The sequence below is a fragment of the Nematostella vectensis genome, chromosome 2 (assembly GCF_932526225.1).
Source record: "Nematostella vectensis chromosome 2, jaNemVect1.1, whole genome shotgun sequence".
Lineage (NCBI taxonomy): Eukaryota > Metazoa > Cnidaria > Anthozoa > Actiniaria > Edwardsiidae > Nematostella > Nematostella vectensis.
The window spans coordinates 6,026,672-6,054,004 of NC_064035.1; the positions used below are offsets into that span (position 1 = coordinate 6,026,672).

Sequence of the window (27,333 nt, forward strand, 5' to 3'; positions counted from 1 at the left end):
GGAGGGGCTACTTACGGCGGGGAAGTCAAACCGCAGCACGTTATCGATTCCCATACTTTTCAGCTGGAGAAGGACAGGCGCAAGATTGCTCCTGAAAAACGGTAAAGCAACAGCTCCAACCATAAGGATTTTGTATAAGGAATATCTTAAACAGAATTCAAATGAAATACCTCTGCATCTCAGGAACTGTGGCGGGCTTAAGGTCGTGAAGAGCGTCCTCTGTAAAAGTCGCACAAATCAATAAGACTGCTTTCCTCAGCCAAATTTTTGCAATTATTCGATGGCACAAATGACCAACAAAAAGCGTAAATTTACACACAAAATATATAATATCGAGATGAGATCAGTGTGAAACTGAAAGTCAGCAAGCCCTGTTTAGCAGCATAGTGTGGTGTACTGCATAGTGTACGCACAACATGCACCCATAATAGTGGGGTATCTATGCAAGGGTAGCTTGGGTACCTGTGTAAAGCCTGTATGCTTTCCCTGCCCGCACCCTTCCAGCTCGACCCGCACGCTGCTCGGCGGATGCCTGCGAGATCTCGGTAACCACCAAACTCTCTGCAACGACCGAAACATTTTAACGGAGTATTATCCGAGTCAATTCGAAGTTCGCCATCAATAAAGACAGCAAACGTTTAGTAATTTGCTCAAGATAAACCAACACACTTCTAAAAGGCACTACAAAGAAGTGGTCAATGTATCAAATTAAGAAAACTTGAAATTGGTTAAATCGGCTCAAATCAAGGCGATTACACCCATCAGTGTGCTATCCTTCACAGCCAAAACTGATTTTGCCTAGGAAACATTCTGTTTCTATTGGAGCTCATTGTTCCATACAATCCTCACCTATTCCTGTAGCTGGAGAGTATGCCCGAAGTTTAACAAACCCACAATCCACAACTGGAACACAAGAAGCTAGATCAGTATCTAGATAAGAATCGATCATGATAGTGGCAAAGCCTCTTCACTCTCGGGCATATCTCGCTATACCCTATATTTGGGTTTGGACGAAAATGAGTTATAGGAAATGAGTTTTCATACCATAGACAATTCCATCGATTGTGATTGAAGCTTCGGCTACATTAGTTGCTACGATAACCTGTTGCAAAAAAGAGAAAATTAGTTCTTACCGTAAATGACCTAATAAACGCCCGGGGTGTTTATTAAATTTTGTTGGTCCAGGGTGGGGGGGGGGGGTTTATTAGATGGGAGGCGATTATTAGAAAGGAGCGTTCTTTACAAACCATGAAAATATAACAAATCCAACAGGCCTGTAACCAGAATAAAAATTTTACCGAGGCAAAACTAGCCACTGTGTGTATTGTGTGAGTTTGACAAGACGTTCGCCAAGGTGGCGAATGCCCGTTTCCTATACTTGTGAATTTTGAATCACGATCTTTCACCTCGAAATCATATTTCTAGTACGTCAAGATAACGTACTGATAAAAATCGCAAATCGGAAAAAACACCGGAGAATGAATTCTCTTTCGTTTTGCTCCGTTTCCTAGTTCCGGGTAGCATAATATTTTCACGCAGAGGATATTTCTTGACAATGACCAGTTTCTATTGGTTACCATATTGTTACTATATTTTGCGGGCACCTAATTTCGCAAAAAAAGGATGGCATATTTCGCGAGATTTTGCGATTTGGTTGTAAAATCATTTTCAATTTCGTAAAAAAAATGTCAAAAACGCATTTCTCCGAGAATTTCATTCAACATTACAACAAAACAAAACTGTAGAAATCTTATTGTGCTTGATGCTATATTCTAACACATTTACATACATCGAAGCTGTGAGAATATAGTTAAGAATCATAAGTTCTTAATCGTCTTGGTCTTGGTCGTCATTAAAAAAAAACAAGGGAAACAAAACGGAAAGGGTATTGAATTTTGCGATATTAAAGTTCGTAGGAATAGAATTTCGCGGGGCTTAAATGTCGCGAAATTAAAGAGACAAATAAGGTGTTTTGATTAAATTTTTTGCTTATAGCTCCTTGGTTGTGGCTAATTCCTTCGGCTTAAAATTAGCCACAGTGGCTTGAGCCTTCAAGATCCTAGCGCACACGGAGTAGTAAGCTACAAGTTTGTAATGCCAGACAAAAAGACATGTAATACCACTTTTGAAAAATTGCTAGCAACTAACCTTACGAGTGTTGGGTGGGGGCCGTTTAAAAACCAGCATCTAAAACAACAAAAAATAGGCATGCATTATTATGGTGGATGCCCGGACCTTGGCCCTATGCACTTTCATTTCGTTTTATTTTTCCTTGTTAAGCATTATGTGGAAAAAGTTCACAGTTATCAGTTTTTATTTGAATTCATCGCAAGCTGTAGTTGGTGTATATACCTGCTCCTCATAGGGAAGTCCGCTGTACATAGGAAGAACTTTAAGATAGCTTGACCCCTTCGGCATTCCCCTGGCTCTTTCTCTGAATATAGCAAAATAAGAGAAAAAACTTAGAAAAGAAACTTTGGCTCTTGCTTTTCAAGCCTAATTCTCAGACAGCATTGAGTTGTTTGCTCACGCATTATGAACCAGATAACATAGTGTTTGGAAATCAGGCTTTTCTACTTTATCTACTTACATTAGTTTAGACACAGCACTTTCCACTTCTTCCTGCATCAAAACAATAACATAAGCGTAAACACTTTAAAAGTAAAATAAAAAACATTTGATGTGCACCTGTCCTGTGAGGAAAACCAGAATGTCCCCAGGCCCTTCTTCTAGGTGTATACCCATCGCCGTTTCAACAGCACTCTGAAGATAGTTGGCAACCGGGCTAAGAAAAGAGCAAAATAACACACATCTCAGTTGAAAGCATAGCCATATATGGTGATTACAGGATACTGGTCCTGAGACAAGGAAAAAAGATAGGCTATTACACTCAGTAGTAGTAAAACATTCAAGCAAGCTAAAACAGGATTTGTAGTATTATTGGAGTGCATAATTATTTGAGTTAAGTCACTGTGGCTACAGGTTAATATAGAAAATTGTGCATAGCTGTCAACCTCGCTTTAGGATAAATCTTGAGAAAAGTAACAAGATAGCTAATGCAGAAGAATAGATTAAATGTAAGGATATTCTCAAGAAAATTAGGCTTGAGAAAAGGTTCAAAATTTCGAGACTCTTGCCTAATGCGGGAGAGTTGACAGCTATGCATTGTGACATTAAGAAAATTAAAAAAAGTGATTACAGTAGCATTCAATATTGTTACCTTATTGCATACTCAATATTAACAGGATATGACCTGCCTTCCACTGAAAGCACTGCTGCGGTGTCTTTGCTACAAATACATGAAGATACATTACAGGCGAGTAGCCAGGGTTGGCTGAAGTGGGGGGGGGGGGGGGGGGGGTGCAGTTATAGGTATCTTATGGAAACAGCAGAGTATTTGAGAATTCCTTAATAAGAAATGACCCACTTTTTTGGGGCACCTGCATTAATACAAACTATCGATTTAAGAATAATAACAAGAATAACAAATCATTTAAAGTGCTCACAACATTGTCCATATGGAATTTGTCAACTATTGGGCTATAAGATTGATCCAGTAAAAAATATGACACAGTCAATCAAAAAGCATCCCATAAGCCATAATTCAGCTGGTTTTTAACTGTGTTCAATAAGACCCTGAAGTTAACTTACCTTTTATCATTTGTAATGTTTGTGTTGAAAAAGTCCTTAAACATCTGACAAAAAAACATGTACATAAGTGAAAAATATATATTTCATCCACCGATATTACAGCATGAATCATATCAAACTATTACAGTTTGCCCACCTCAGCATCCAAAGTTGCAGAAGACACTATGATGCGCAAATCCGGCCTTTTCTTCTTTATCTGGACATGGAAAAAGAGAAGAAAGATTCAAGGTCAAGTCCCAGGAGTGATACAAAGTAGAAGATAAACATAAGTGCAATGTGACCTTTGTAATGAGATGGCCCAGATAATTTAGACCTAGTGGGTTAGATTACAGTATAATTTGGATACTTTATTTAGTTTGATACTTAATTTGTTATTTTAGAGAAAATAAAGAGATATGACTTTTACTTTTTTTTTAATCAAAAAGTATCCACAGAATCCAACCCCTGTATCAGCCCCTACCTAGTTATAAGCATGTGGATAGGGAAATTTTCACCTTTTTAAGTAGGCCTAGGAGAACATCAGTGTGAAGGGTTCTCTCATGCGCTTCATCTATCATAATCACACTGGAAAACAGTCAGAATTGAACTGAGGTGGTAAATCTCTATGATAACAGCTATCAGGATTAACATAAAACCTGGGGGGACTAATGCTAATATCCAAGCACTCTCCCCATGCGGCATGAGAACACAGGAACTTCCAATCTTATCAAGGAAACAAGCGTATCTCTTTCTCTAAAAAAATGCATCACAGCAAGAATTATGATCCATTTATTAAACTATATTAACTATGTACCTGTAGCTTGAAAGCAGAGGGTCACCCATTACTTCGCGAAGAAGAATACCATCAGTCATGAACTGAAAAAAATAACAAGAACTTGTCTCATGTACAAGCAACAGAGACAGAAACTGACAAGTTGCTCATTTTACTGTGCAGTGAACAAATGAAATCAAGGACCTGCTAAAAACTTTTGTGGGAAACTAGGAAACATTGCAAAAGCACACACACCTTGATAGATGTAAGCTTCGGGTCAAAGCAGTCATTGAAACGGACACAGTAACCAACTTCTTGTCCAGCAAAAGTGTCACGCTCTTCTGCAACCCGTATTGCCACCTGCAAAGGATTTGTTTCAAGTTGTGCTTTTGTTAAGGCAAACTTGAGATTCAATCAGCAAGATAGTTCTGAGGTGTTATCATTGATAACAATAGTGAAAGATAATGATGTAGGGTCAGTTGAAATAGACTTATACAGAGTTATACTGTACTTTTCAGACAAAAAAGGGGGATGTATGAAGTTAATTTCTTGTAGTAAATTAACTAAAAAAATTATTTATACAGAGAACTAATGTACACCAGTTACCGTGATAGCTGCCACCCGCCGTGGCTGGGTAATTCCAATCTTCTTACCATCAGCTGTCCAGCCACTCTCAAGCAAGTACTATATTCGTTGATAGAAAAATTGTTTTCATATAAAAAAAACACTTTGTAATACCAATCTTCTTACCATCAGTTGTCCAGCCACTCTCAAGCAAGTACTATATACATTGATAGAAAAGTTATTTTCATAGAAAAAATCACTTTGTAAATGCTGAAAAAAAGTATCTTGTAAATGCAGCAAGAAGCACCTTTTAAATGCTTTGTAATAAGTGCTTTAAATTCTAATCCAATTTTACCCTAAAAATTGAAAATTTTGTGTGCAGCAAGAAAATTGTATTTAAGATAAGACAAGTAAAATAACACGCAACAATTTTTTGGAAAATCCATTCTTTTCACTTCTCTTTACCAGTTCTATACTTTACTTTCATAATGTTGATCTGAAATTCTTCTTTTGTGTATATTACAGTACCTGTGGTATCTAGAAGAAAGAAGTGAAACAAAAAAAAAAACACTTTAAGAAAGCAATCTAAAGCAGTCTTTTGATTATCATTATGTTTTGAGACAAAAAATGGACTTTTACCTGAGTGGACTTTCCACATCCTGTTTCCCCAACAATAATCACTGTTTCATATTTTTCCAATAGATAAAGAATATTTGTTCTGTGCTGAAAAACAAATAAAGAGTTCTTAAGATAAAATCAAAATAGAGAATACAATCTGACAACACTAATATATGAGTTCTTAAGATAAAATCAAAATAGAGAATACAATCTGACAACACCCAAAGTAACCCAGGGGCTTTTTTCCGGCTCCACTTGGCATGACAGGCACGACACCGGGCCAGTGGCCTGATGCTCTAGTGTGACCCCGGGCCAGTGGCCTGATGCTCTGGTGTGACCCCGGGCCAGTGGCCTGATGCTCTAGTGTGACCCCGGGCCAGTGGCCTGATGCTCTGGTGTGACCCCGGGCCAGTGGCCTGATGCTCTAGTGTGACCCCGGGCCAGTGGCCTGATGCTCTGGTGTGACCCCGGGCCAGTGGCCTGATGCTCTAGTGTGACCCCGGGCCAGTGGCCTGATGCTCTGGTGTGACCCCGGGCCAGTGGCCTGATGCTCTAGTGTGACCCCGGGCCAGTGGGTGTTGTTTCTGGCTCAACTGAGGACATATGCTCTCAGCCCCTGACGATATATTACTTAATTTAACCCCTTTATGTAGGGAATCAATTAAAGGTGAGATAAAATGTGAACATTGGCCCTCAAATGGTACATTTTGTCTTAAGTTGGTTAAATAGTGTACCTTAAAAATAGGTAGCCTCTGTCTTTGAATGTCGATTGATAGAGAAGAGTTAGGGTTGAACACAGTTGTTGTGCTGCTCTCATCATTTGAGGAAGGTCTCTCTTCATTTACCCCAGGTGCTTCTGCTCCTGATCATTTGGAGTTTAACCATAAACTTTTTTTTATTTGATTATGAGTATAGTCTCATAGAAACATTTGTTTTTGCATAATAACTGACGTTTCGACAACAGATCTGTTCATCAATAGACCAGTTCAACCATAGCCGTAGGGTTTATACTACCAGTGTTTCATAATAACAATAACAATAACAATAACAATAACAATAACAATAACAATAACAATAACAATAATAACAAGTCATCTAATTAAGAAATGATGGTGGTACAAAACCCCACAATCTATGGACGAAACGACTGAACTGGTTTTGCTATGGACAAACTGGTATATGGACGAACTGGTTATTAGCAGCTCAGCCTATACTGGTATAGGGCTTAAAAGTGAGAATGTATCACAATGAAGGGGGCATAATTGCAAAGAATGTATAAAACGTCTGTATTTGTAGGTGGATTAAGCCTCCCCATTTGTGCAGCCCATGAGTTTCCTACATACATACACTGCAGTTTTCTACAACTTTCCAATGTAATTGTGTAAAAGAGAAGTTTTCAATCTCTCAGCAAAGTCAATACTATGGTCTTTTTTCATTCACATGGTAAGCCTACAGACCCATAGTATGCGGCTTCTCAATTATAATAGATTCAGCACTATTATTCGGTCAATCCTCATCCTGACCAACAGGGAACTGAATGGGAATGTTGACATAAAGTAGTGGTACCTATTATCGGACACTCGGAAAAAATAAAAAATATCTGAAATAATAGGAAAACATGCCGAAAAATTACCCATCCAGTCGAAGAAACAACATTCAGAAAACGTATATTCCGAAGCTTTTTACAAGTGTTTATGTTTCACAAAACTAGAAATAATTTACTCTCATGCACTGCAAAATGGCGATTGAAATCCTCTCTTTGACTTGAATATGCGAGGGCAAAAGGAAGCCGTAAAAAAATCCAAGATTTACTGATCATGATGAAAGTCGCTCGGCGAATCCGCCATTTTTATCTCCCAGGATGCTATTTGGCTGCAGTTTCCGTAGGCACTTAGGGATAGCTGGAATTGTTTGTACCTAGCCTCGGTGCCCTATTATCGGACAGCCGGGCAAATGCGAACAATTCAACATAAATTTGAGGGACGCCAAGCAAAAGCACATTTCGCCGTGCAGTTTGTCATGTGCGCGATGCATGTGTTTTGGATCGCTTTCTACAGTGGAGAAAGAGTCTCAAACATAATTCTATTGTGACTTTTGCAAAGTACATTTGTCAACAATTATTGCCTGCTGTATTTTATTGAAAATGAAGCATGATTTTCCCATTATTTTTTACGAAGGAATCTGCTGTTCGATAATAGGGCTAGGGTTTCCGATAATAGGTAAGAGCATCTGATAATATGGCTTCACAACACTTCTAACTAACGATTGTTTTCTCCCGAATTTAACCATCAAATTTTCGTTATCTACGTAAAATTATTATGTTTAATAGTCAATGATTTCTGACTGTAAAACCTAAGATTCAATTGTGTTTAGTACACGAGATATTAAGCGTAAATCTTAAGGTATTGGCACATATTCCCGTCCAGACCTATTCTCCACCAAACAAAAATAATGTCAAATGTTTTTATCAGAGATTATTTTCTGTGGTATTTTAGCTAAAATGAAAAAAATTTTCCGTGCTATTTTTCCAAACGGAGGAGAATAGGTTCCGAGGCGACGAGAATGGGCTCGACTGGACGAGAATAGGTTAAGTGAAGCGTTATTAATTACTTCTCGGTAAAAGAAAAAAAAAAAACTTGTGAAAAAAGTCGAAGATTACACAATTATTCTAACGTGGAAGAAGCTCAACAACGCAAAATTTTTTACTTGAAATTCTCGCCGGAAATAAGTACATATATTAAGAGTAAGTTAATAAGATTATCAAAGATAAAGTGGATGAGAATAGGTCAACATCAAGAACAATGATTACGCGCATAACCCAGTAAGGTCACCCGATGTTATCTTAATATCTGTCATACCTGGTCTCCAAAACTTGGGTTTCCAACCCGCAGACATTTCAAGTTTATTATAACATAGGACCCAACTTAATTTCGTCCTCTTCGTCCGCCATCTTGAATCCTGTATTAGCATAACCTGCGGAGTCCTCAGTTCTAGATCCCAGGTCCTCCAGTTCTCCCCCAGTCTTTCTCTTTTTTTCTATAAATAGAAACTTTGTATTCCTTCCGATTGAACCTTCTTCAGCCAAACGGAATTCTGGAAGAAGGCCTAAAATCCGCTTCGAAATGGCGGGTTGGATTGTTATTCCCTGCAAGAGATCTGAGGCAGTCGATTTTAAAAAGCCTCTGGAAAAGTTTATCAAGAATACGTTTTCAGAAGATGTTCTGAAGGAGAACTCGGATGCCATTTCTGATTTGAACAAACTTCGTAATTCGGCGGTTATGCAAACGCCTGACAAACATGAGTCCGCCTTGGAGCCTCTTCTCCGGTAAGATCGCCTGCCATCTTATGATGGTTTTCTTGTCAGTGCATTAGGCTCTAGCAAAACCAATTGTCCAGGTGTTAACTATCCTCTCTCGAGATATAACACCCTCCTCATTCCACTTTTGACTAGTTGTTGAAGCTACTTGCAAAAGTCTCACCATAAAACCAAATAAACCTTTCCGTATATATAGTTTTAATACGTTTTTTTTTTGGCAAAATTGCACTTATTCCGAGGGGTCCAAAATTTAAGATGACGTTAGTTTTGATCTGACAGTGTTTGACGTCATTATGTGTGCATGCATATACAGAGCATATATATTTACCTACTTAATTTATTGAATTAATAAAACGCGAGAAAATAAATTAAAACATCCTTGGAAACCTAAAATTTCATTCGAGAGAAAAATAAACCTCTGGGAAACTCATAGCGAGGAACTAACTTGGTTAAAAAGCTGTGAAACTGGCTGAGAGCGGCACATTGGGGCCCTTGGGGATTACACATGACAAAAGTTGTCATTGATCCAAAAAAACACAGTGGGGAATCTTCCATGCTAGATCTAAATGCTGGGTGCCCTCGATATTTTGTTGTTTAGATCATCGAATGTGAAGCTGCTTACACTGCAAGCCATGTTTTTGGCCAACCGATGCTGGTTATGCAAATTTGTGGTCCATTCTTCAGAGCGTGTGCCTGTGATTGGTCAACCTCGGGTGATCAATCATTTCTTCCTATCCCACTTAAAATAATAAGCCCAATTAGAGTTAAACAATGCGGGGAAAAATTGTGTCCAAGTCCATGTCATTGGACTAAAATCCGCCAGGAGTCAATTGTTCCCCAAACAAAACTCTGAATCTTATTCTCTGATTGTCTAAGAATGGTACAAGCCAAAATAGCAAAGAAATCTCTCAAAGACACAGTACTCCAGTCTATGGTGGCATAAGCTTATCACCATTTTCTTAGTTTCAAAATCCAAAGAAAGCCATTGCCTCAAATATTTATTGATTGATAGTTTTGTAAAATATAGCAAGTTTGTACACCACTTTTTCCCTTGAAATATTCTTAAACTCTGATTGGGCTTATAGGAGACAAACAGGCATATATATAGTACAGTGTCCTTTACCAGGGCCATAAGTTTAAACTATATACCATTGAATTTGAAAAACTGTAAACTGAAGTGTTGTGAATGTTTCACATGATTGATAAAACTGATAACATTGAAACAAATTTGTATTTTCCAGTTATTATGACCAACTTGTGGCTATTGAGGGGAAGCTACCAATAAACGAATCCCAGGTAACAAGACAAACCCACAATCAGGTGTCTAATTTTCATTACAGAATAGAAGGGAGGGACAGTACCATTCATAGTAACATAAGAAACTACTAATAATATGTACTATTTTATATATACAACTCCAAACTGTTTAGAGAGTGATGCTACAGCTCAGTGGTACTGTATGGGCTTTTCTTTTAAGCTAGAGGACAAGGGACCTTGTTCATGTCCAGATGGGATTTTTCACTGCCTCTCTACATTTGGGACTGTAAACCCAAAGAAGGATAATATTAATTTGAAGGTCCCATCTCTCACCACCCTTTATTAAGCTGTATATTTGTGGATATAAAAGGATGCTGGCCTGTATTACCACCTTCAGTGATGGTGCATAAACACAACTCACACAAATGGTTGTAAACTGCATCTTTTATTTTGATTTGTTTTCCTTAGATACGGGTCTCATTTACATGGTTTGACTGTTTCGATAAGGGCTCTCTGTTTGGTTATAAAAAAGCAAGTAAGTACTGAGAAGTTTTTACTTATTCTCCTTTCCATACAGTATTGATAAATATTTTCTTATCCTGTTTCAGGCCTTGCAACAAGTGCATATGAACGTCTTTGCCTTCTTTTCAATATTGGTGCCCTTGAAAGCCAGATTGCTAGCGCTCAAAATTTACAGACAGATGATGGATTAAAGCTGGCAGCAAAAATGTTTCAGGTAGTAAACTAGTATAATTAAGATTAATTTTGTGTAATCAACAATTTTCCAGTTAAAAAAAAAACGGTTAATTATGTTGGAGAACAGCTTAAATATGAGGTTCTGCTATTAAAGGGAAATCTCTTCCCACCCCTGGGCTCAAAAACAACCAGTAGTCAATCTGCGATTTATGCAGATACGTTAGATTATGAATAGCGCAAAATTTAAAATTGTACACCGAAAGCGGTAGTGAACAGCAAATCACTAATTTATCAATCTCTTGACACAACTGTCTTTTTACCTGTTTAATTCCAACCGAGTGAGGCTCAGGGATAAGCAATTTTACCAGAGACTTGTTATTTGTGACCGCTAGCTTGGCAGTGTCATGGTTATAATGGCAAATTTGAGCCCGGGAGTGGGAGGAGCTTTCCCTTTTATAGCGGAAATTGAGAAATTGACCCCTTTAGAATAGCACCCCCCTGCTATATATCAGGCTGCTTGCAATACTTACCCATCCATATTTAGTGTTTATCAGCAATCAACTTTTTTTTTAATAGGGCACAATACAAAGGGAAAAAAATCCTGACTCTTTGATAAGCTGGAAATGGTTTTAAATAATAATGTTTATATTTTGGAAATTTTGCATTTGTGTGAAATATATATTTTATTGATTACTCTTCTCGATTCCTCTTCCCTGAGAGTCAGGATTCTGCAGACCCCCCCCCCTGATTTGCCTGTGCCTCGCACTACTGTTTTCCAGATTTGATTCCTGGTTCTGACATGACTTGAGTTAATTTGTTCTTGCATTTGGCCCTAGAGTCTACCATGTATGTTCTTGTAATTCAATATTCCAGCTGGAATGGAGGATTTGCTTTCCAAACTCATATTCTCTTTGACAGAGTGCTAGTGGCTGTTTCAACCTGTTAAAGGATTCAGTCTATGCCCAGCTTCACCAAGTCCCTACACCAGACATGTCTGTCGAGATGTTGAATGCCCTTGGCTCAATCATGCTGGCTCAAGGGCAGGAGAGTATCTGGTTTAAAACTGAGCATGGTAAGTGAGCCGGTAAAATGATATTCAGTAATTACTAACCAAATATATGAATTACATTTTTTCTTATTTATATAACATAGGAAATATTCAAATGATGCAATAGGAAGATGGTTTAACAACATTCACTTGAATCCTTGCTTATAGTAAAAAGTTGAAAAAAAAAATGCAAACCTTTTTCCCTTCTTGAACTATTTAAATCTACAATGTTGATTGAAATTAAAGTCTGTCTGTTTTTGGATGTAGTAGAAATGTTCCGTCCTCTTGTCTGAAAATGTGAACAAAAAATTCCTGTTATTAAAGTTTCATTTTATTTGATTCATTTGATTGTCTCTTCATGTCATTTTTCTAGACAAAATGAAAGATGGTATAATTGCAAAGGTTGCAGCACAACTTTCCGATTTCTACAATGAAGCCAACCAAGCATGTCAGGTCCAGACAGTTAAGCAACAGTTGGAAAAGGTTAGTTTTAACCTGCATTACACTACAGTTAGTACATATGTTCAAAGTGTCATTTATAAACCATTTATAACATTTGCATCCATTCGCTAATGACCTGGTTACTGCATTATAAGTTTGCAAAATGATCAACTGTCACTTGTGAAAAGAGAAGGAACACTTACAGATTTTCCCTTATAATGCAATTAGTTTTAAACCAACTTGTTTTAACAGTCATTTATCTTTCATTTTACTGGACCCGATGATAACATTGATTTTACTTTAAGACAAAAAAAGTAATTATCAGGCTAGTAACTGAGCATGTTGTTTCTAATGTTTAGGAGTGGACGGCAGTTCTTGGAGCCAAGCAAAAGTACTTTAAGGCCATATCTCAATACCATCAAGCCACTGTTGCCATGGAAAAGGGAAAATATGGAGAAAATGTTGCTAGACTTAAGGTACGTCAAATGTGCATTGTCTGTTGGAATTTTGAATTTTGTCCATAGCTTTAGTACATAGGATGGCTTGTCTTAGTGTACTTACACCTCATAGTGGCTTTGCTGGAGTGTTTGGCTGGATGGTTCTAGTTTCTACTAGTTGCCTTAGATTCCACATCTTAGCTTAACTGCATTACTTAAAAACGTGTGTGACTTAACTGCATGATTTAACTATCTTTAGTCTATTTCCCATTTCAGTTGGCAAATCAGTTAGTTGGTGAAGCAGCCAAAGAAAGCATGGGGATGTTTGACACAAAGGTAATGTATTTAGAAATCTCATATTGAATACAGTAGTTAATAAATTGAGATAATTGTTTATCACAGCACTAACTAACCATTCTGCTTCCTTGATAACTAGACCTGGGTGGACCGCATCAAGCGAGGATTTGTTGAGGCAGAAAAGGATAACAACTTAATCTACCATGACATGATTCCTAGTGTTGACACTCTAGCCGTGATTGGCCGTGCATCTCTGGCCAAGTCCCTGCCCCTATCAAAGCCAGCTTCAATCAACTTCATAGACATGTTCACCAAGCTGGTACCAATGGCGGTCCATGGAGCACTGACTGCATACGAGAACCGTAAGGCTGAGATTATCAACTTTGAAGTTGGGCGGTTAAGAGAGGGGACACAACTAATCAACAGGTACTTGAAAAAAACACTATTTTAACTGTTATTTTGAGATGGTTTGAATCGTTTGATTATAAAATTTGTTGTTTGTTTGTAAATCCAATTCTTCATGCTACTGTATAACATCTACTCCACTAGGTAATTTGATAATGATGGTGCATATATCAACTTATATATCAACTTATATAACATATATCAACCAAAATGTGTGAAGTTGGCACACACCTCGACCCAGACACCAATCTTGAGCTTGTTACTGCTCAGTATCTTGGCATCACTAAACTTGCATCAACTTGTTATTGCAGCATTACTAAACTTGCTTAAACTTGTTATTGCAGCATTACTAAACTTGCTTAAACTTGTTATTGCAGCATTACTAAACTTGCTTAAACTTGTTATTGCAGCATCACTAAACTTGCTACAAATTGTTTTTGCAGCATCTTGGCATCACTAAACTTGCCAGCAGCAATAGAAGACCTATCAGGGGACAAGGTGCCCAAGTCAGTTCTGGAGAAGGCTGCCACTGTGAAGGAGAGGGGAGGTGTGAACACTATAGACTCGCTGATGCAAGATCTCCCGGAGCTATTGCAGCGCAACCGTGAAATTCTTGATGAGGTATGACATGTACCAATGTTATGCAAACAGCGCAACCTTGAAGATCTTGATTAGGTCTTCAAGCCCAAGCAGTCATCAGTATCATTTATTGAGAAAAAAACACACCGTATTGAACTAGGGTGCAATTCTTGCACCTACTTTACTGGATCCTTGAGCATGTAATATGAAGACTCACCCAAGGTAAACCCTAGTACTTGGGGTAAGCATGTAATACTGTATGTAGACTTACCCAAGGTTAACCCTAGTACTGGGGGTAAGCATGTAATACTGTATGTAGACTTACCCAAGGTTAACCCTAGTACTGGGGGTAAGCATGTAATACTGTATGTAGACTTACCCAAGGTTAACCCTAGTACTGGGGGTAAGCATGTATTATTGTATGTAGACTTACCCAAGGTTAACCCTAGTACTGGGGGTAAGCATGTAATACTGTATGTAGACTTACCCAAGGTTAACCCTAGTACTGGGGGTAAGCATGTAATATTGTATGTAGACTTACCCAAGGTAAACCCTAGTACTGGGGGTGAGCTAGCAACGCCCCATGCCTACCCTGTTTTTAAACAAAGGGCTCTTTTGATTCCTCTACATTTGTTATTTACGTTTGTAGTAAGTTAGCCAAAATGTTAACATCGAGCTCTGTTGACTAGGTCCAGGTATCTTAAGTTTTGGCTGTTTGCGCATCTCTGTTGGCGCACTTGCGCAACAATGAAGGGGGCTTTCTGCCGAATGCATTTTAGTGGAACCGTTAATTCATGTCTCGCCTCTACTCGTTTGCGGAATAACACGTTGCCTATCAAGCATATGGAACATTAAACTTCTTGATTTTTTAAAGTTGAAAACTAAGCCTTTTTTCCATAACCCATGTTATTGCTTACACCAAGAAGATAAGTCGCTAAGGCGGTTTGATTTCCTATGTGTTACCTCAAGACCAGTCCTTGGATGTGAAGATGCAACGAAATAGGCTTCAAGATCTGAAACAATGAAAGCATTTTTTGCCATTTAACATATTTTGTGTACCACATCACTCTGTGGAGAAAACGTAAAAGATTATGTCCCAAAAGCAACAGATATGTAATTGATCCTATGACTGACTGACACATGGTTTTCAGGCTGCGAGGATGATGGACGAAGAAGAAGGCCAAGACACTCAAATGCGTGAACGCTTTACAAGCAAATGGACGCCAAAGCCGTCTGCCGAGCTCACGGCCCAGCTCCGGGACGAAGCCAACAAGTACCGTGGTATCCTTGAGAATGCAGTTCGCGCTGATGCCATCGTGCGAGAGAAGTACAATGCACACAGGCAAGCGATGGACCTGCTCTGCAAAGGCGAGGTAAGTGGATTAATTACTAGCCTGATAAATCTCCCATTGTGCTCTGTTCTTGATTTTCCATGCGTAACTTTAGGACAAAATAGGAGACGAGCGGCAATTAATAGACAGAGAAATACAACAACATGAAACACGGATAAAAAAAGATAAACAAAGCTAGATGCGCAGTCATAGATAACACATCCGAAAAGTCTAAGATTTAGCTATTCTATAATAAGACTAGCTTCGCGCACCGACCTGCTTTAGATTGAGACGATTTAGTGGTAGCTTTTCATTCAATTCCAAGTGCCATTTAGTAGCAACCCCTCTCTAAACCTTGCTTACTGTTTGAATTTGTGTCTCTGCGATTGTAGTCAGAGATTGCTGCAGCCCTTCCAACAGTCAATGCATCCTCTTCAGCCACAGCGGCTAGCTCCACGGTCCAACAGTTGCGAAAGCTCCTGTCTGAGATTGACAGCATCAAGGCGGCTCGTGAAGGGATCGAGGAGGACCTCAAGGCTCAGCAGGACGACATGGGTATGTCACGCACTTAACCCTGATAACAGGACGACATAACCCTGGTCCCAGAGCCTCGAGCGTCTCTCTGTTCAATGGTCAGCGAGGTTGAGACGAGGCTCTGGCCTCTCGAAGCGCTATTTCGACTTCTGCCTCACTTCCATGTTAACGTTTTGTGATTAGCATGTATCAGTTTCACGTGGTGCTACTTTGGATGTAAACATCTCTTCGCTCGGGAATCGAATTCATGAGTATGAAAAGCGCATGAACAGCCGATTAAAAAAAAAAAAAACATTCATCCGAAAACCCATGGGATCATTACTGTAGAGTTAGTGACAAGAATGTGCCCATAGGAGGTGGGGAATTCAACATTTTCTCAGGAAAGCGCTTCAAGGAGGAGAAAATCGCGGATAAGCTCGCAGTTATCCTCGGCACGAGTCTATCAAAAATCTCAAGAGGCAAATAACCAGTACAATCGCTTGCTTGGGATATTTAAATCCAATATCGTTGAGGCGAGAGCAAACGCCGGGATTAAGCTGGAAAATCAGCGATTTCCCGTAGCCGGTCGGCAGCACAGAGAAGACATCTCGCCACTTGAGTAACTCGTAAAGAGACTCCTCTTGAACAAACTTTACATTTTTAATACTGGTAAATCTTGTAACTAATTCGAACTGAGCACTATTAAAATTATGATCAAAATAATCTATCGCTCGTCTACTTCATTCGTTTAGATGTTTGTTATTTTACCTTTTGAACTTTTGACCTTTTGAACTTGAAGCGAAAATACAATAGAAAACTGTCAGAATTTCTTGGTTTCCATGACCACACATCAATTGGCCAATCAGCGACCAAGTTCAGATTCTGAACCTAGCAGAAGTCGAAATAGCGCTTCGAGAGGCCAGAGCCTTGTCTCAACCTCGCTGGCCACTAAATAGAGAGACACACGAGGGTCTGGGACCAGGGTAGGACGACATGGGTCACGCACTTCACCCTGATAACAGGACGACATGGGTATGTCACGCACTTCACCCTGATAACAGGACGACATGGGTAACAGGATGACATGGGTATGTCACGCACTTCACCTTGATAACAGGACGACATGGGTAACAGGATGACATGGGTATGTCACACACTTCACCCTGATAACAGGACGACATGGGTAACAGGATGACATGGGTATGTCACGCACTTCACCCTGATAACAGGACGACATGTGTAACAGGATGACATTGGTATGTCACGCACTTCACCCTGATAACAGGACGACATGGGTATGTCACGTACTTCACCCTGATAACAGGACGACATGGGTAACAGGATGACATGGGTATGTCACGCACTTCACCCTGATAACAGGACGACATGGGTAACAGGATGACATGGGTATGTCACGCACTTCACCCTGATAACAGGACGACATGGGTAACAGGATGACATTGGTATGTCACGCACTTCACCCTGATAACAGGACGACATGGGTATGTCACGTACTTCACCCTGATAACAGGACGACATGGGTAACAGGATGACATGGGTATGTCACGCACTTCACCCTGATAACAGGACGACATGGGTAACAGGATGACATGGGTATGTCACACACTTCACCCTGATAACAGGACGACATGGGTAACAGGATGACATGGGTATGTCACGCACTTCACCCTGATAACAGGACGACATGGGTATGTCACGTACTTCACCCTGATAACAGGACGACATGGGTAACAGGATGACATGGGTATGTCACGCACTTCACCCTGATAACAGGACGACATGGGTAACAGGATGACATGGGTATGTCACGCACTTCACCCTGATAACAGGACGACATGGGTAACAGGATGACATGGGTATGTCACGTACTTCACCCTGATAACAGGACGACATGGGTAACAGGATGACATGGGTATGTCACGCACTTCATCCTGATAACATGATGACATGGGTATGTCACGCACTTCACCCTGATAACAGGACGACATGGGTAACAGGATGACATGGGTATGTCAAGCACTTAACCCTGATAACAGGATGACATGGGTATGTCACGCACTTTACCCTGATAACAGGATGACATGGGTATGTCACGCACTTCACCCTGATAACAGGACGACATGGGTATGTCACGCACTTTACCCTGATAACACGATGACATGGGTATGTCACGCACTTCACCCTGATAACAGAATGACATGGGTATGTCACGCACTTACACCCTGATAACAGGATGACATGGGTATGTCAGGCACTTCACCCTTATAACAGGATGACATAGCTGTGTTATGCACTTGTCGCACACGATATCAGTATGTCACACACTTACCCTGTGGCTCTTTGCGTGCTGTATTTAAACTTGACAAATAGGCCCAAATTCGAACCACTGTTTCTTAGCGAAGCAACCGAGAGATTAAATGTTGATGTGAATTGATAACGGGTATGAATTATGAACTCAATAATCGGCTAGAAGGAGGGGGTGGCACGCTTGATTTGACCGTAAATACCATTGATCCGCTCAGAACCACAGTTGATGTATGTATACAATCTATTCGTGATTTCTTAAGTAAATTTTTCCTCTGTTTGGTTAGCGGTCAAGTTCCTGAGCGCCCTGGCTGCTGACGGAAGCATCACGGACTGTGAAGGTCTCATTAGCGGAAACCTGGCCAGCACATATGAGCCAATCCAAGACCAGGTCAAAGACAGCATTTCCAGACAGGAAAAGACTTTAGCCGCAATACAGGTATTGGAGAAGTTCACTTAGATCGCCTGTGCCAAAGGTTCCGACTGTTTGACGTCCCCTCCTGCACATTCCCTCGTACCAAATTTGATGTGGAAAAACTATCCTAAGCTGTGTTCCGTGGTCAGGCATATTCCAGTTGTGTGATTGCCGCCTGAGGCACCCCCCTGGACTCGGTGACGTTGTATCTGCGCCAGACAAATTGCTTCCCAAATTCATTTGTTAATTTATTACGAAGGGCATCGACCTACATTATAACCAACTTTTAACAAGTGTTTTTTGTCAGACGGCAAACGAGAAGTTCGTCCAAGAAAGGCAGGAGGGAAGGGCGGTCAGTGAGAGGGAGGCAAAGTTGAAGGAGCTCGCATCAGCTTTCGATATTTACATGGAGCTAACAGCCAACTTGAAGGAGGGAACCAAGGTAAGGGGAGGTAGTTTGTTAATATTTTGACTTTACTTCGCTTATATTTGCTTCAGATCCCCTCCTCTTCTCATTTCGTTGCTGTACTTTATTTTTTCTAGGTCTCATTTTTTTGCCTGTACCCTCCTTCCTTCCCTCTTTTTTTCTCTCTTGCAGTATTTTCTACGTTTTTTACCTTGTTCTTTCTTTTGCCTGTACTCTCCTTTATTCCTTTTCTTCTTTCTATTCTTATCTTAAATGACCGTCTCATTTGTGTTTAGCTTGTGTCTAGCATTTGTGTTTATGCCTCAACAAAAACATTTGCTTTTATTCCTACATTTTGGTTAATCATTCTATCAAGCATCCTTTGAATAAACATTGTTTATTCTTTCAGTTCTACAACGACCTTACTCCAATCTTGGTCAGATTTCAGCAGAAAATCAGCGATCTAGTATTTGCCAGGAAGACTGAAAGAGAGGAGTTATCAAGGTAATAGCGATTTAATTAAGCAAGAACTCGTTATAAAATGTGTAGTATTCGTGTGGCCTAATGTCTATGGCACGAGAGAGGGTTAAGGGGGAGATACACCTCGGTTTTTAAGAAATTTAGACACCCTTAAAACAAGCTTTTCATATCATTAATGCTTTAACAATAATCTGGCATATTTTTTATTTCAAAGCGAATGCTCTTTTTGATTTCTTTTAGGCCTTTTGTAAGAATAGAAAAAGATCTGAATTCCCGTTTCCATAGCAACGAAATAAAGAACAATCGAAATTGCCTGTTCTCCCTGCCTCTGAATGTACATGGGACCAGCTGTTTTTTTTACGTCTCCTGACACAGTTGATAGACTGCGATGAGAGACGAAAAGGCGGTGGGATTCGCCGTCCCTAAATAGCAGAAAGATTTAAATAAATTTACTCCCGTAAATAGCAGAAAGACTTATCAAAACCCTCAAAGTCTCTGGTGTGTTTTATGAACTATTGTGTCATAAATCACTCTTGTTGTCATCAGGAGTTTACAGAATACCATAGCTCAGCAGCCAGCTGAGCCCACCCCCGCCGCACCACCACACCACGCCGCACAAGGTACTTTGGTGCTTTTTACTGTTTATTGTACCTCCTCTGTCACACCACCTCTTACCTTTTACTGATTTTTGTACCTCCTCTTTCACTCCAGCTCTTACCTTTTACTGATTATTGCATCCCCGCCGCGCTATCTCACCACCCAAAGTATACTCTACACACAAAATGGTCCGGTTTCCGGGTTTTAACTTAAACCGAGTTGTAATTGATTCTCCAATAGGCGCACGCCAGCCACCTCCGTCTCGCCCTCCACCGCCTCGCTCCCAGGCCCCGTCAGCCCCCTCCTCGGCTCCAGCCCAGTACCCTGGCGGAGCTCCTCCTGCGTACGCCACCGCGGGGCAGTACTACCAACCGATGCCGATGCCCGGCTATGCACCCTACCAGTACAGCAACTACACCCAGCCCGGCGGCATGGGGGGATATGGGGGTTACCCGCAGCAGCCACCCCTGCCTGGTGGGTACTACTATGGGGCCCCGCCTGGGGGGTACCCTTACCCCCAACAGCCAGGACAACCAAGACCCGGCGGGCCAGGCCCATATGGACAGTAATATGCCCGGAATACACTCGCCCGTGAGAATTAACAGGCTTCACTATGGACTTAACTCGTTACCTCTACCCCCCAACAGCCAGGACAACCAAGACCCGGCGGGCCAGGCCCCTATGAACAGTAATATGCCCGGAGTAATCAGCCATGAATACTTACAGTCTATTAATATGGACTCAATAACCCGCCGAATAACTCATCCCTCGACCGCCAGGACTGCCAAGAACCGGCGGGAAACTCAGTCTTGAGCATTGACAGGCTAGACTATAGATTTAAACTTCGTACCATAAGTGACGTGCAATACATCATTAAAAGATCAGGGCCGTAGCAGGGGTTGAGCACTGGGGCACGTGCCCCCCCCCCCCCCCCCCCCCCCAAAAAAAAAATATTTTCAAAATACTTGATGTTCTGTATTGTGCTCCCCCCCCCCCCCCCCTCCAATATTTCGATGTCTGCTACGGCACTGAAGATTGAAGAATTAAAGTAAAAAAATTAAGCGAAAACAAAGTTAATTAAGGTGGTTCCCATTTTCACAACTTGAGTGTCTTTGTAATACAATTATTGGACTATAAACGTTTAGCCGTGGGTCAGATATGAATTTTATGTGACGGAACGTGCAAATACAGACGTCGGTAAGTTGCAAATATATACCCTAGATGTTGGTCATTTTTGTAGAAAAGATGTTCCTAATTTGAAATTAATAATTGATTTTCAAGGTCAATTAACAACACTTTCGTTACAATCCTTTGCTATTTCCGCAAATGAAAATCAAGCGGAAATGGAAAAAGCACCACAAATACGAGGGATTAGTGATACCATCATACACCCTTCCCCCAGGCCTAAACTTTCGAGCAGGTCGACTTATTGGATTGGTACCGGCGCACCCTTTTACTTGGTGGAACTCGGCCCAAAATCTCCCCCCCCCCCCCCCCCCAAAAAAAAAATAATAATAAAAATAAATAATAATAATAAATAAACATTTTTTTACATAACAACATACAGCCTTCGTGATTGGTGATTTTAATTAAACTGCTTACAAGTTACAATGTATGGGCGCTCGGGGAGTGTGTGAAAGATTAATTAATACTAAGTCGTTTTTTTGTGAGTACGGCTTTCTAGTTGTTAGTTATCTAACTCCCCTTTTACGTCCGTGCCCGGTCTGCTTTACCAACTATTGTACAAGTAGAATTACGCTAACTTGAACTATTAAAGACCAAACAAAAAATATGTTCGAGTGAGTTGGGTCGATTGAAAGTTTATATAAACTGGTAGGTTTATTGAAATCATGAGTTTTATTGTTTTCCATGTATTATGCATGATGGATCCCACTCATTAATAGCGAACAACCGAAATAAGAATCATAACCGTTAAACATTGAGGAGAAAAACATAATAAAGGCAGTTAACGTAAAAAAGGAATCGCTTAAACGAAAAATAGAAGTGGGGGTGTTATGTACTTTGCGGTTTGATTTTGAGTCATCCGAGTGACAATAGGGCACCAAGCTGAGTTCGAGTATTGACGGGGAGCTCGAGTTCGAGTATTAACGGGCAGCTCGAGTTCGAGTGTAGCGAGTTTCTAATGTATCTTGGCATGTTGGTTTATTTAGAGCGAGGCTAGCGCTAGTGTAGCCAGGCGGCCAACAGGGAGACACAAGCAAGAACAAGTGACACCTGGAGGGGCCGTGAGCCACTATCAGGATCTTCATAAGTCGGGTCCACCTCAATCGCCGGGTCATAAATCATTTTTCTGTTGAACTTGGGGAACCGCATGACGAAACAGCCTGCTCTAGCACGCGTCATCCGAGGATACCCGGATGTTTGGTTCTTCATTACTCCATCAATTTCAACCTTGAAGAAACAAAACACCATGGTTGGGCGGCTTTCTATTTCTAGTTAACATAGACCACGTTATGTATTTTTAGGGTGCTGGACTTTTTTATGCATTATAGTTGTATTTTGCAATTCGCAGAAAGAAGAAAGTAAATCTAATCTCTGTCTCAAACAAACAACTTACCGCAGAAGGTAACTCCAAATATGTACCACCCATGTTCCATCGCTGGGCCATCTTCAATATTCTCCCCATCCTCATCTTACGAGGGCGTTCAGCCCCCATTGTCGGCGATTTTCTCCCCTTTATACAGATAACGACTTCCAGGTACTCTCCTACTTCGTTTTGGCCGCTTCTTCTGCAGGTTAAGTTGCCCGATCCACAGAACTTCCAGTCCTCCACCTAAGAACCGTCAATATCATATGAATCACCTAAGCTTTGAGCATTACGAGATATACCTGAGCATTACCTGAGCATTGCGATATATACCTCCAGGTACAAAGCTCACGAGGCTTTGGAGCCCATGGGTTAGACAACTGTTTTAACGGTCATAATGTAAGATGACGTTTCATTTCTAAATTGTTTTGTTAGGAGTAGTTGCTGATAAAACCACCTTTTGTGGTATAACTCATCAACAATAGAAAAAAAACATGTTATAAAACTTTTAAAGGAAGTCCCCCGAGCTTTTTAAACAAGTTTTGTTTGTTCGATTTTTTTTCAGGTATTTTGGCTTGCCCTAATATTTTTACGAGAATTTCTTCACCCTGCGTCCGTTTCAAAGGGTTGCCACTAGAGTAGTAGTAGCACTAAGTTCGTACCTCTATGTTAAACTTCAATGCGCCCCTTGTGACATCAATCGCCTCATCGCCCCATTCATATGTCCCGTTCTCCTTGAAAATGAAAAGCTGAACCCTGAAGGTCGCATTGGTGCTTGGGATTTTCGCCTCCATGGAAAATGTCCTACAGCTGATATTCTGCAGAGAAAAATCAAGGAACTGAGCACAAAGTTGCTGTTGGTCACAGTCAAAGTGCCATTCCATTATGGTAGCATAATTTTTTATGGGAGTCCCTCTAATGCAGCTACTCTGTTTGTTGAATCACAAATCTCCCCGATTCCACCACGCCTACGCAGGCCACCCCCGTTTTTTTTCGACACCTTGTCTCTAGTCTTTCTGGCTCTAGCATTAGCCTGGTAGCCGTACAGTAAGGGACTCAGGTGGCTGTTGGGCTATGGCGACATGACAGATTTCTTGCAACCAATGGCAGCCTTGTTTCTGTATACGTTTTCGTTACTTTTCAAAATATCATGTTAATAGAGCGTATAACTAGACATGCCACCATGGATGGAAATATCCACGATTCCCCACGAGACACCACTCACCTTTGAATTAAATTGTGTATTAATTTGTCACTCAAGGGATGCCTTTTCGAGAGAGATGGCTTATTCAAACACATGACTTATGCACCAGATAAGTACCTGGAAAGTCGCATCTCTATCTCCATAAAATTTGAAATCCAGTTTTTCAAAGTTTTGAAAATTGCGCCTTCCTCCATCTACCAGTTGACCTGCAGCGTTATACTAAAAAAAACATATGTTGATTACTATTTCAGCGGCTTTTTCTAACAGTTACTGCAGTACCCCTCTTGAATAACTGATATCTATTGGAGTGTGGGGGGGGGGGGGGGGGGGCAGACTAGGGGCTAGGGCTGTTTCTGCACATTATTTTTGCTGTAAATGTAGATAAGGGAACAATATTTCTTTGAAATTCCAAATCGGTAAAAAATGCCATAAATCCCGACTAGAAGACATAACCCGACGATTTGATGCGATTTTATTGTTATTTACGGTAAAAATGACGGTTGTGGAGGCTTGATTTTTATCGCAGTCGGCAAATCAAATAGTGGAAAATAAACAGAATATAGTTGGGATTCGGAACTCGCTTTTTGAGCAACGATATAAAACCAACATACACAACTGAACAGAGGAGAGCAAAAGAACAACCTTTGCAATCATATGCATGGAGATAAGTGAGAAGCAAAGAGCATGCCCCTTTTGACCGCCGACCTTCTCTTCCTGTGCTAGCTTGTGCGACATACCTCTGCTACGCTGTCAAAATCGAGAATTACACCTGATCCATTGTTTTTGTTCGCGGGAAACACGAATATCTTGCCAGCGCGCTTAAGTGCTAGGAACTTTATTCCACTGACTTCTTTCTCAAGTCTTTCGGCAATCACTGTAAGAAACAGTTTATGAAAAATGCTTGATTAATAGTTGATAGAAAATGCCCGGTCAGGGGGAGGTTCATTTTGTAGTCATTGGACTGAAGTGCGTAATTGATTCTTAGAATTGAATAAATATAAAAGGTCATACTAATATATGGCCTATGTTCCGGGGCGAAGCTAGGGCTTGCTGCAGGTTAAAGCCACATTGTCACCAGTTTACTTCCAGTCTATTACGTAACTATCTCCGATGATTTTTAACGGAAAACGCAAAAAATATTTCAAAATTGTAGAATGGCTGTGTCTATTGGAAGTTTCTTCGAAGTATGACTAAAAATTTAGAGCGGATGGCCTGCTTGATATCACGGATTCTAATAAATTATTTTGTCTAGGTTTCCGTTGGACCAGCGGAAGTAAACTGGTCACAATGCGGCTTTATTTCTATCTATGACCGCTCCCCGCCCCCTAGCCTCGTCCCTAGGATTCTCGGCGGGCCTGTCACGCTCTGCATGGCGATGACGTCACTGGCACTTTCTGTGCGCCTCCCAGCAGCCTGGCAGATTCTTCCGAAAGCGCCAAAAACAATAAATGGTGTTTATCGCTTTGAGTAAAGCGACATCATTTTTGGCAGCCCTAAAAGACATTCTTTTCTATCATCAAAGCTGTAAAGGTTCGTTTATTTTAATAGTATATCTATTATTCAAGATATGCGGACTATAAAATATGAAAAAGAATTTGTTTTTCTGCGAAAAATAGGCAATATTCGAGAGGATACTAACCGAAATTTAACGACACACCGATTTTTTTCAATGTAAGTAGCGAAATCCTACTAAAAATACCTACTGAACACTTTTAAAGCACACTTTACTTTGACAGCTGACGAGAAAAACAGTATTTTTCGAGAAAGGGAGATATTTGTGAAGGATCTGCCAGCCTAGCCCCCCCCCCCCCCCCTCTTAGCGGCTGGTGAGTTTAATGAGGCGTATGACTAACCAATGCCATAAAAGTGTGGCGAGAATATTCTAGAGAGCGAATGTGTATGTTGTTGCGTGTTTAGGGCGGAGTTGGTCGTCTTTGCGTGTCTTCAAAGCGAGTTGTTTTTGTTTGAGAGAGTTCGTGCGTTGATCAGTGGAACACGAGACCCCTGGTAAATAAATAAAATAATAATAATAAAAATACAGCGTGACCCATATCTGGGGACTTTGTGTATGCTTTATACAGGATAATGCCTTATGTATGTCATATTGAGAACGAGGAGAATAAAATTTCTTTATCAACATGAACAAGCTATCTAAATAAAAATAAAACAAAAAGAGTTCTTCTCTTCTATAAGAGTTCTTATAGATTAATACCACGGTAAAACAACTTAAATTGGTTATGTTTGAAGCGATAAAATAACCGGATCATGCCATAGAATGATTGAATACGTATATTTCCATTATATACCTTGACAACGGTTTGTTTTTCAGGTTTGTCGAGTCTAATCGCTTTGCTTTTTTTTATACAGTATAAGGGTTTTCCCGTCCCTGAAATGCGCAGGTTAGACGGTTCATGAAATCTAGCCTAATCTTTTCTTAATACTATACTTTTGATATTAGATCCTTTTTTCTGTGTTGTTCTGTTTTCTCGTCTTAAACTGTAGTCGTTGACGTTTCTAACGAAATCGTCGTAAATAAACCATCAATCCATTTAAATTCCTTTAATGAAGAAAGGCCGCCTCAGATAAACACAGACAAAATGCTACTTTCTCTCGATCATTTTATCTTACCGGTGCAGAGAACTGCCGCAAGAACGAAGAGTAAAATTCGTGCCATATTGAGTACACCGCCGCTTGGAGGGGTAGACAACTGAACTGAAATATTCAAATTCCATCTGCATTATAAGGCCCAATTAGCCTTCATGTTGCCGACGCACGCTATACGCGGATATTGACCGCGTATTGACTAGGGGGGAGGGGTAGGGAAGGGTGTGAAAGGGCGAGGTAAATAAAAATCAAATTTTGCAGGCTCTGATTTTGGTGAAAAATGTTATCGAGGCTCTATTCTTAGAAACGCATTAAAACGGTAGAAGGATGGACCAAATCTAGAAAAAGAGACCTTCGAATTTCAAATAAGTGGGCAGTCACGCTTTTTTTAATTCTATTGAAAATATTGTCTCTTTGTCCAAGATTAAACGGCGTGACAAGTACGCATTATCGTAAATCATTTTTCTGTTGAACTTGGGGAACCGCAGCGTGGGAATACTTTGCTTTACGTCATCATGTCCCATGCTTCAGCAATTCCATGCATCATTCCAGTGGCACATACCATACGCATGCGCGATTATTCCAGTGGCACATACCATACGCATGCGCGATTATTCCAGTGGCACGCATCATACGCATGCGCGATTCCAGCGGCCCATACCATACGCATGCGCGATTCCAGTGGCACGCATCATACGCATGCGCGATTATTCCAGTGGCACATACCATACACATGCGCGATTTCAGTGGCACGCATTATACGCATGCGTCATTCCAAGGACACGCATCGTACGCATGCGCGATTCCAGTGGCCCATACCATACGCATGCGTCATTCCAGTGACACATAC

At 40.5% G+C, this 27,333-nt stretch overlaps 3 protein-coding genes across 7 annotated transcripts in view; 1 reads left to right on the forward strand and 2 right to left on the reverse strand.

The window, feature by feature from the left end:
* Positions 1-8,576, reverse strand: part of LOC5517932 (probable ATP-dependent RNA helicase DHX35) — a 16,601-nt gene extending 8,025 nt beyond the window's left edge. For 3 of the 5 annotated variants that reach the window (XM_048722292.1, XM_048722291.1, XM_048722289.1), the window contains exons 1-20: positions 8,443-8,576; positions 6,319-6,446; positions 5,606-5,689; positions 5,495-5,503; positions 5,009-5,086; positions 4,658-4,762; positions 4,445-4,506; positions 4,146-4,215; positions 3,788-3,847; positions 3,652-3,695; positions 3,221-3,289; positions 2,689-2,785; positions 2,591-2,622; positions 2,353-2,434; positions 2,149-2,187; positions 1,045-1,102; positions 850-903; positions 463-561; positions 171-219; positions 16-91 (exon numbers count right to left, since the gene is read on the reverse strand). In XM_048722292.1, coding sequence (XP_048578249.1) covers positions 16-91; positions 171-219; positions 463-561; positions 850-903; positions 1,045-1,102; positions 2,149-2,187; positions 2,353-2,434; positions 2,591-2,622; positions 2,689-2,785; positions 3,221-3,289; positions 3,652-3,695; positions 3,788-3,847; positions 4,146-4,215; positions 4,445-4,506; positions 4,658-4,762; positions 5,009-5,086; positions 5,495-5,503; positions 5,606-5,689; positions 6,319-6,446; positions 8,443-8,554 — 1,407 coding nt within the window. In that variant the 5' untranslated portion in view covers positions 8,555-8,576. Of the gene's footprint in view, positions 1-15; positions 92-170; positions 220-462; positions 562-849; positions 904-1,044; positions 1,103-2,148; positions 2,188-2,352; positions 2,435-2,590; positions 2,623-2,688; positions 2,786-3,220; positions 3,290-3,651; positions 3,696-3,787; positions 3,848-4,145; positions 4,216-4,444; positions 4,507-4,657; positions 4,763-5,008; positions 5,087-5,431; positions 5,504-5,605; positions 5,690-6,318; positions 6,447-8,442 lie in introns of all 5 variants that reach the window. The other 2 variants (XM_048722293.1, XM_048722290.1) reach the window with 2 other exon arrangements.
* Positions 8,577-8,626: 50 nt separating this feature from the next.
* LOC5517870 (programmed cell death 6-interacting protein) lies at positions 8,627-21,413 on the forward strand. The gene is made up of 17 exons (XM_032362364.2): positions 8,627-8,909; positions 10,142-10,196; positions 10,626-10,692; positions 10,766-10,893; positions 11,772-11,925; positions 12,275-12,384; positions 12,702-12,818; positions 13,056-13,115; positions 13,216-13,502; positions 13,925-14,102; positions 15,212-15,433; positions 15,784-15,946; positions 18,517-18,668; positions 18,952-19,086; positions 19,460-19,554; positions 20,077-20,150; positions 20,368-21,413. Exons 1-17 carry the CDS (start codon positions 8,707-8,709, stop codon positions 20,694-20,696), a joined length of 2,529 nt encoding a protein of 842 aa, XP_032218255.2. The 5' UTR covers positions 8,627-8,706; the 3' UTR covers positions 20,697-21,413.
* Positions 21,414-21,696: 283 nt separating this feature from the next.
* Positions 21,697-26,656, reverse strand: LOC5517871 (skeletal aspartic acid-rich protein 2). The gene is made up of 6 exons (XM_001637875.3): positions 26,508-26,656; positions 24,617-24,753; positions 23,997-24,098; positions 23,338-23,493; positions 22,706-22,921; positions 21,697-22,539 (listed from the first exon to the last, which is right to left on the reverse strand). The coding sequence occupies exons 1-6, from the start codon at positions 26,551-26,553 to the stop codon at positions 22,312-22,314; spliced, it is 885 nt and encodes a 294-aa protein (XP_001637925.1). The 5' UTR covers positions 26,554-26,656; the 3' UTR covers positions 21,697-22,311.
* Between the last annotated feature and the right edge of the window lie 677 nt (positions 26,657-27,333).

Bases quoted from the DNA above. Each gene is read 5' to 3' on its own strand.
- LOC5517870 (XM_032362364.2), top strand. From the start codon at position 8,707: ATGGCGGGTTGGATTGTTATTCCCTGCAAGAGATCTGAGGCAGTCGAT. The intron at 15,947-18,516 runs GTATGTCACGCA...CTGTTTGGTTAG, and splicing joins GGCTCAGCAGGACGACATGG to CGGTCAAGTTCCTGAGCGCC. The intron at 19,087-19,459 runs GTAAGGGGAGGT...TTATTCTTTCAG, and splicing joins ACTTGAAGGAGGGAACCAAG to TTCTACAACGACCTTACTCC.
- LOC5517871 (XM_001637875.3), bottom strand. From the start codon at position 26,553: ATGGCACGAATTTTACTCTTCGTTCTTGCGGCAGTTCTCTGCACCG. The intron at 24,754-26,507 runs GTAAGATAAAAT...TGTTTCTTACAG, and splicing joins TGCGGCAGTTCTCTGCACCG to TGATTGCCGAAAGACTTGAG. The intron at 23,494-23,996 runs GTACTTATCTGG...TTTTCTCTGCAG, and splicing joins ATAGAGATGCGACTTTCCAG to AATATCAGCTGTAGGACATT.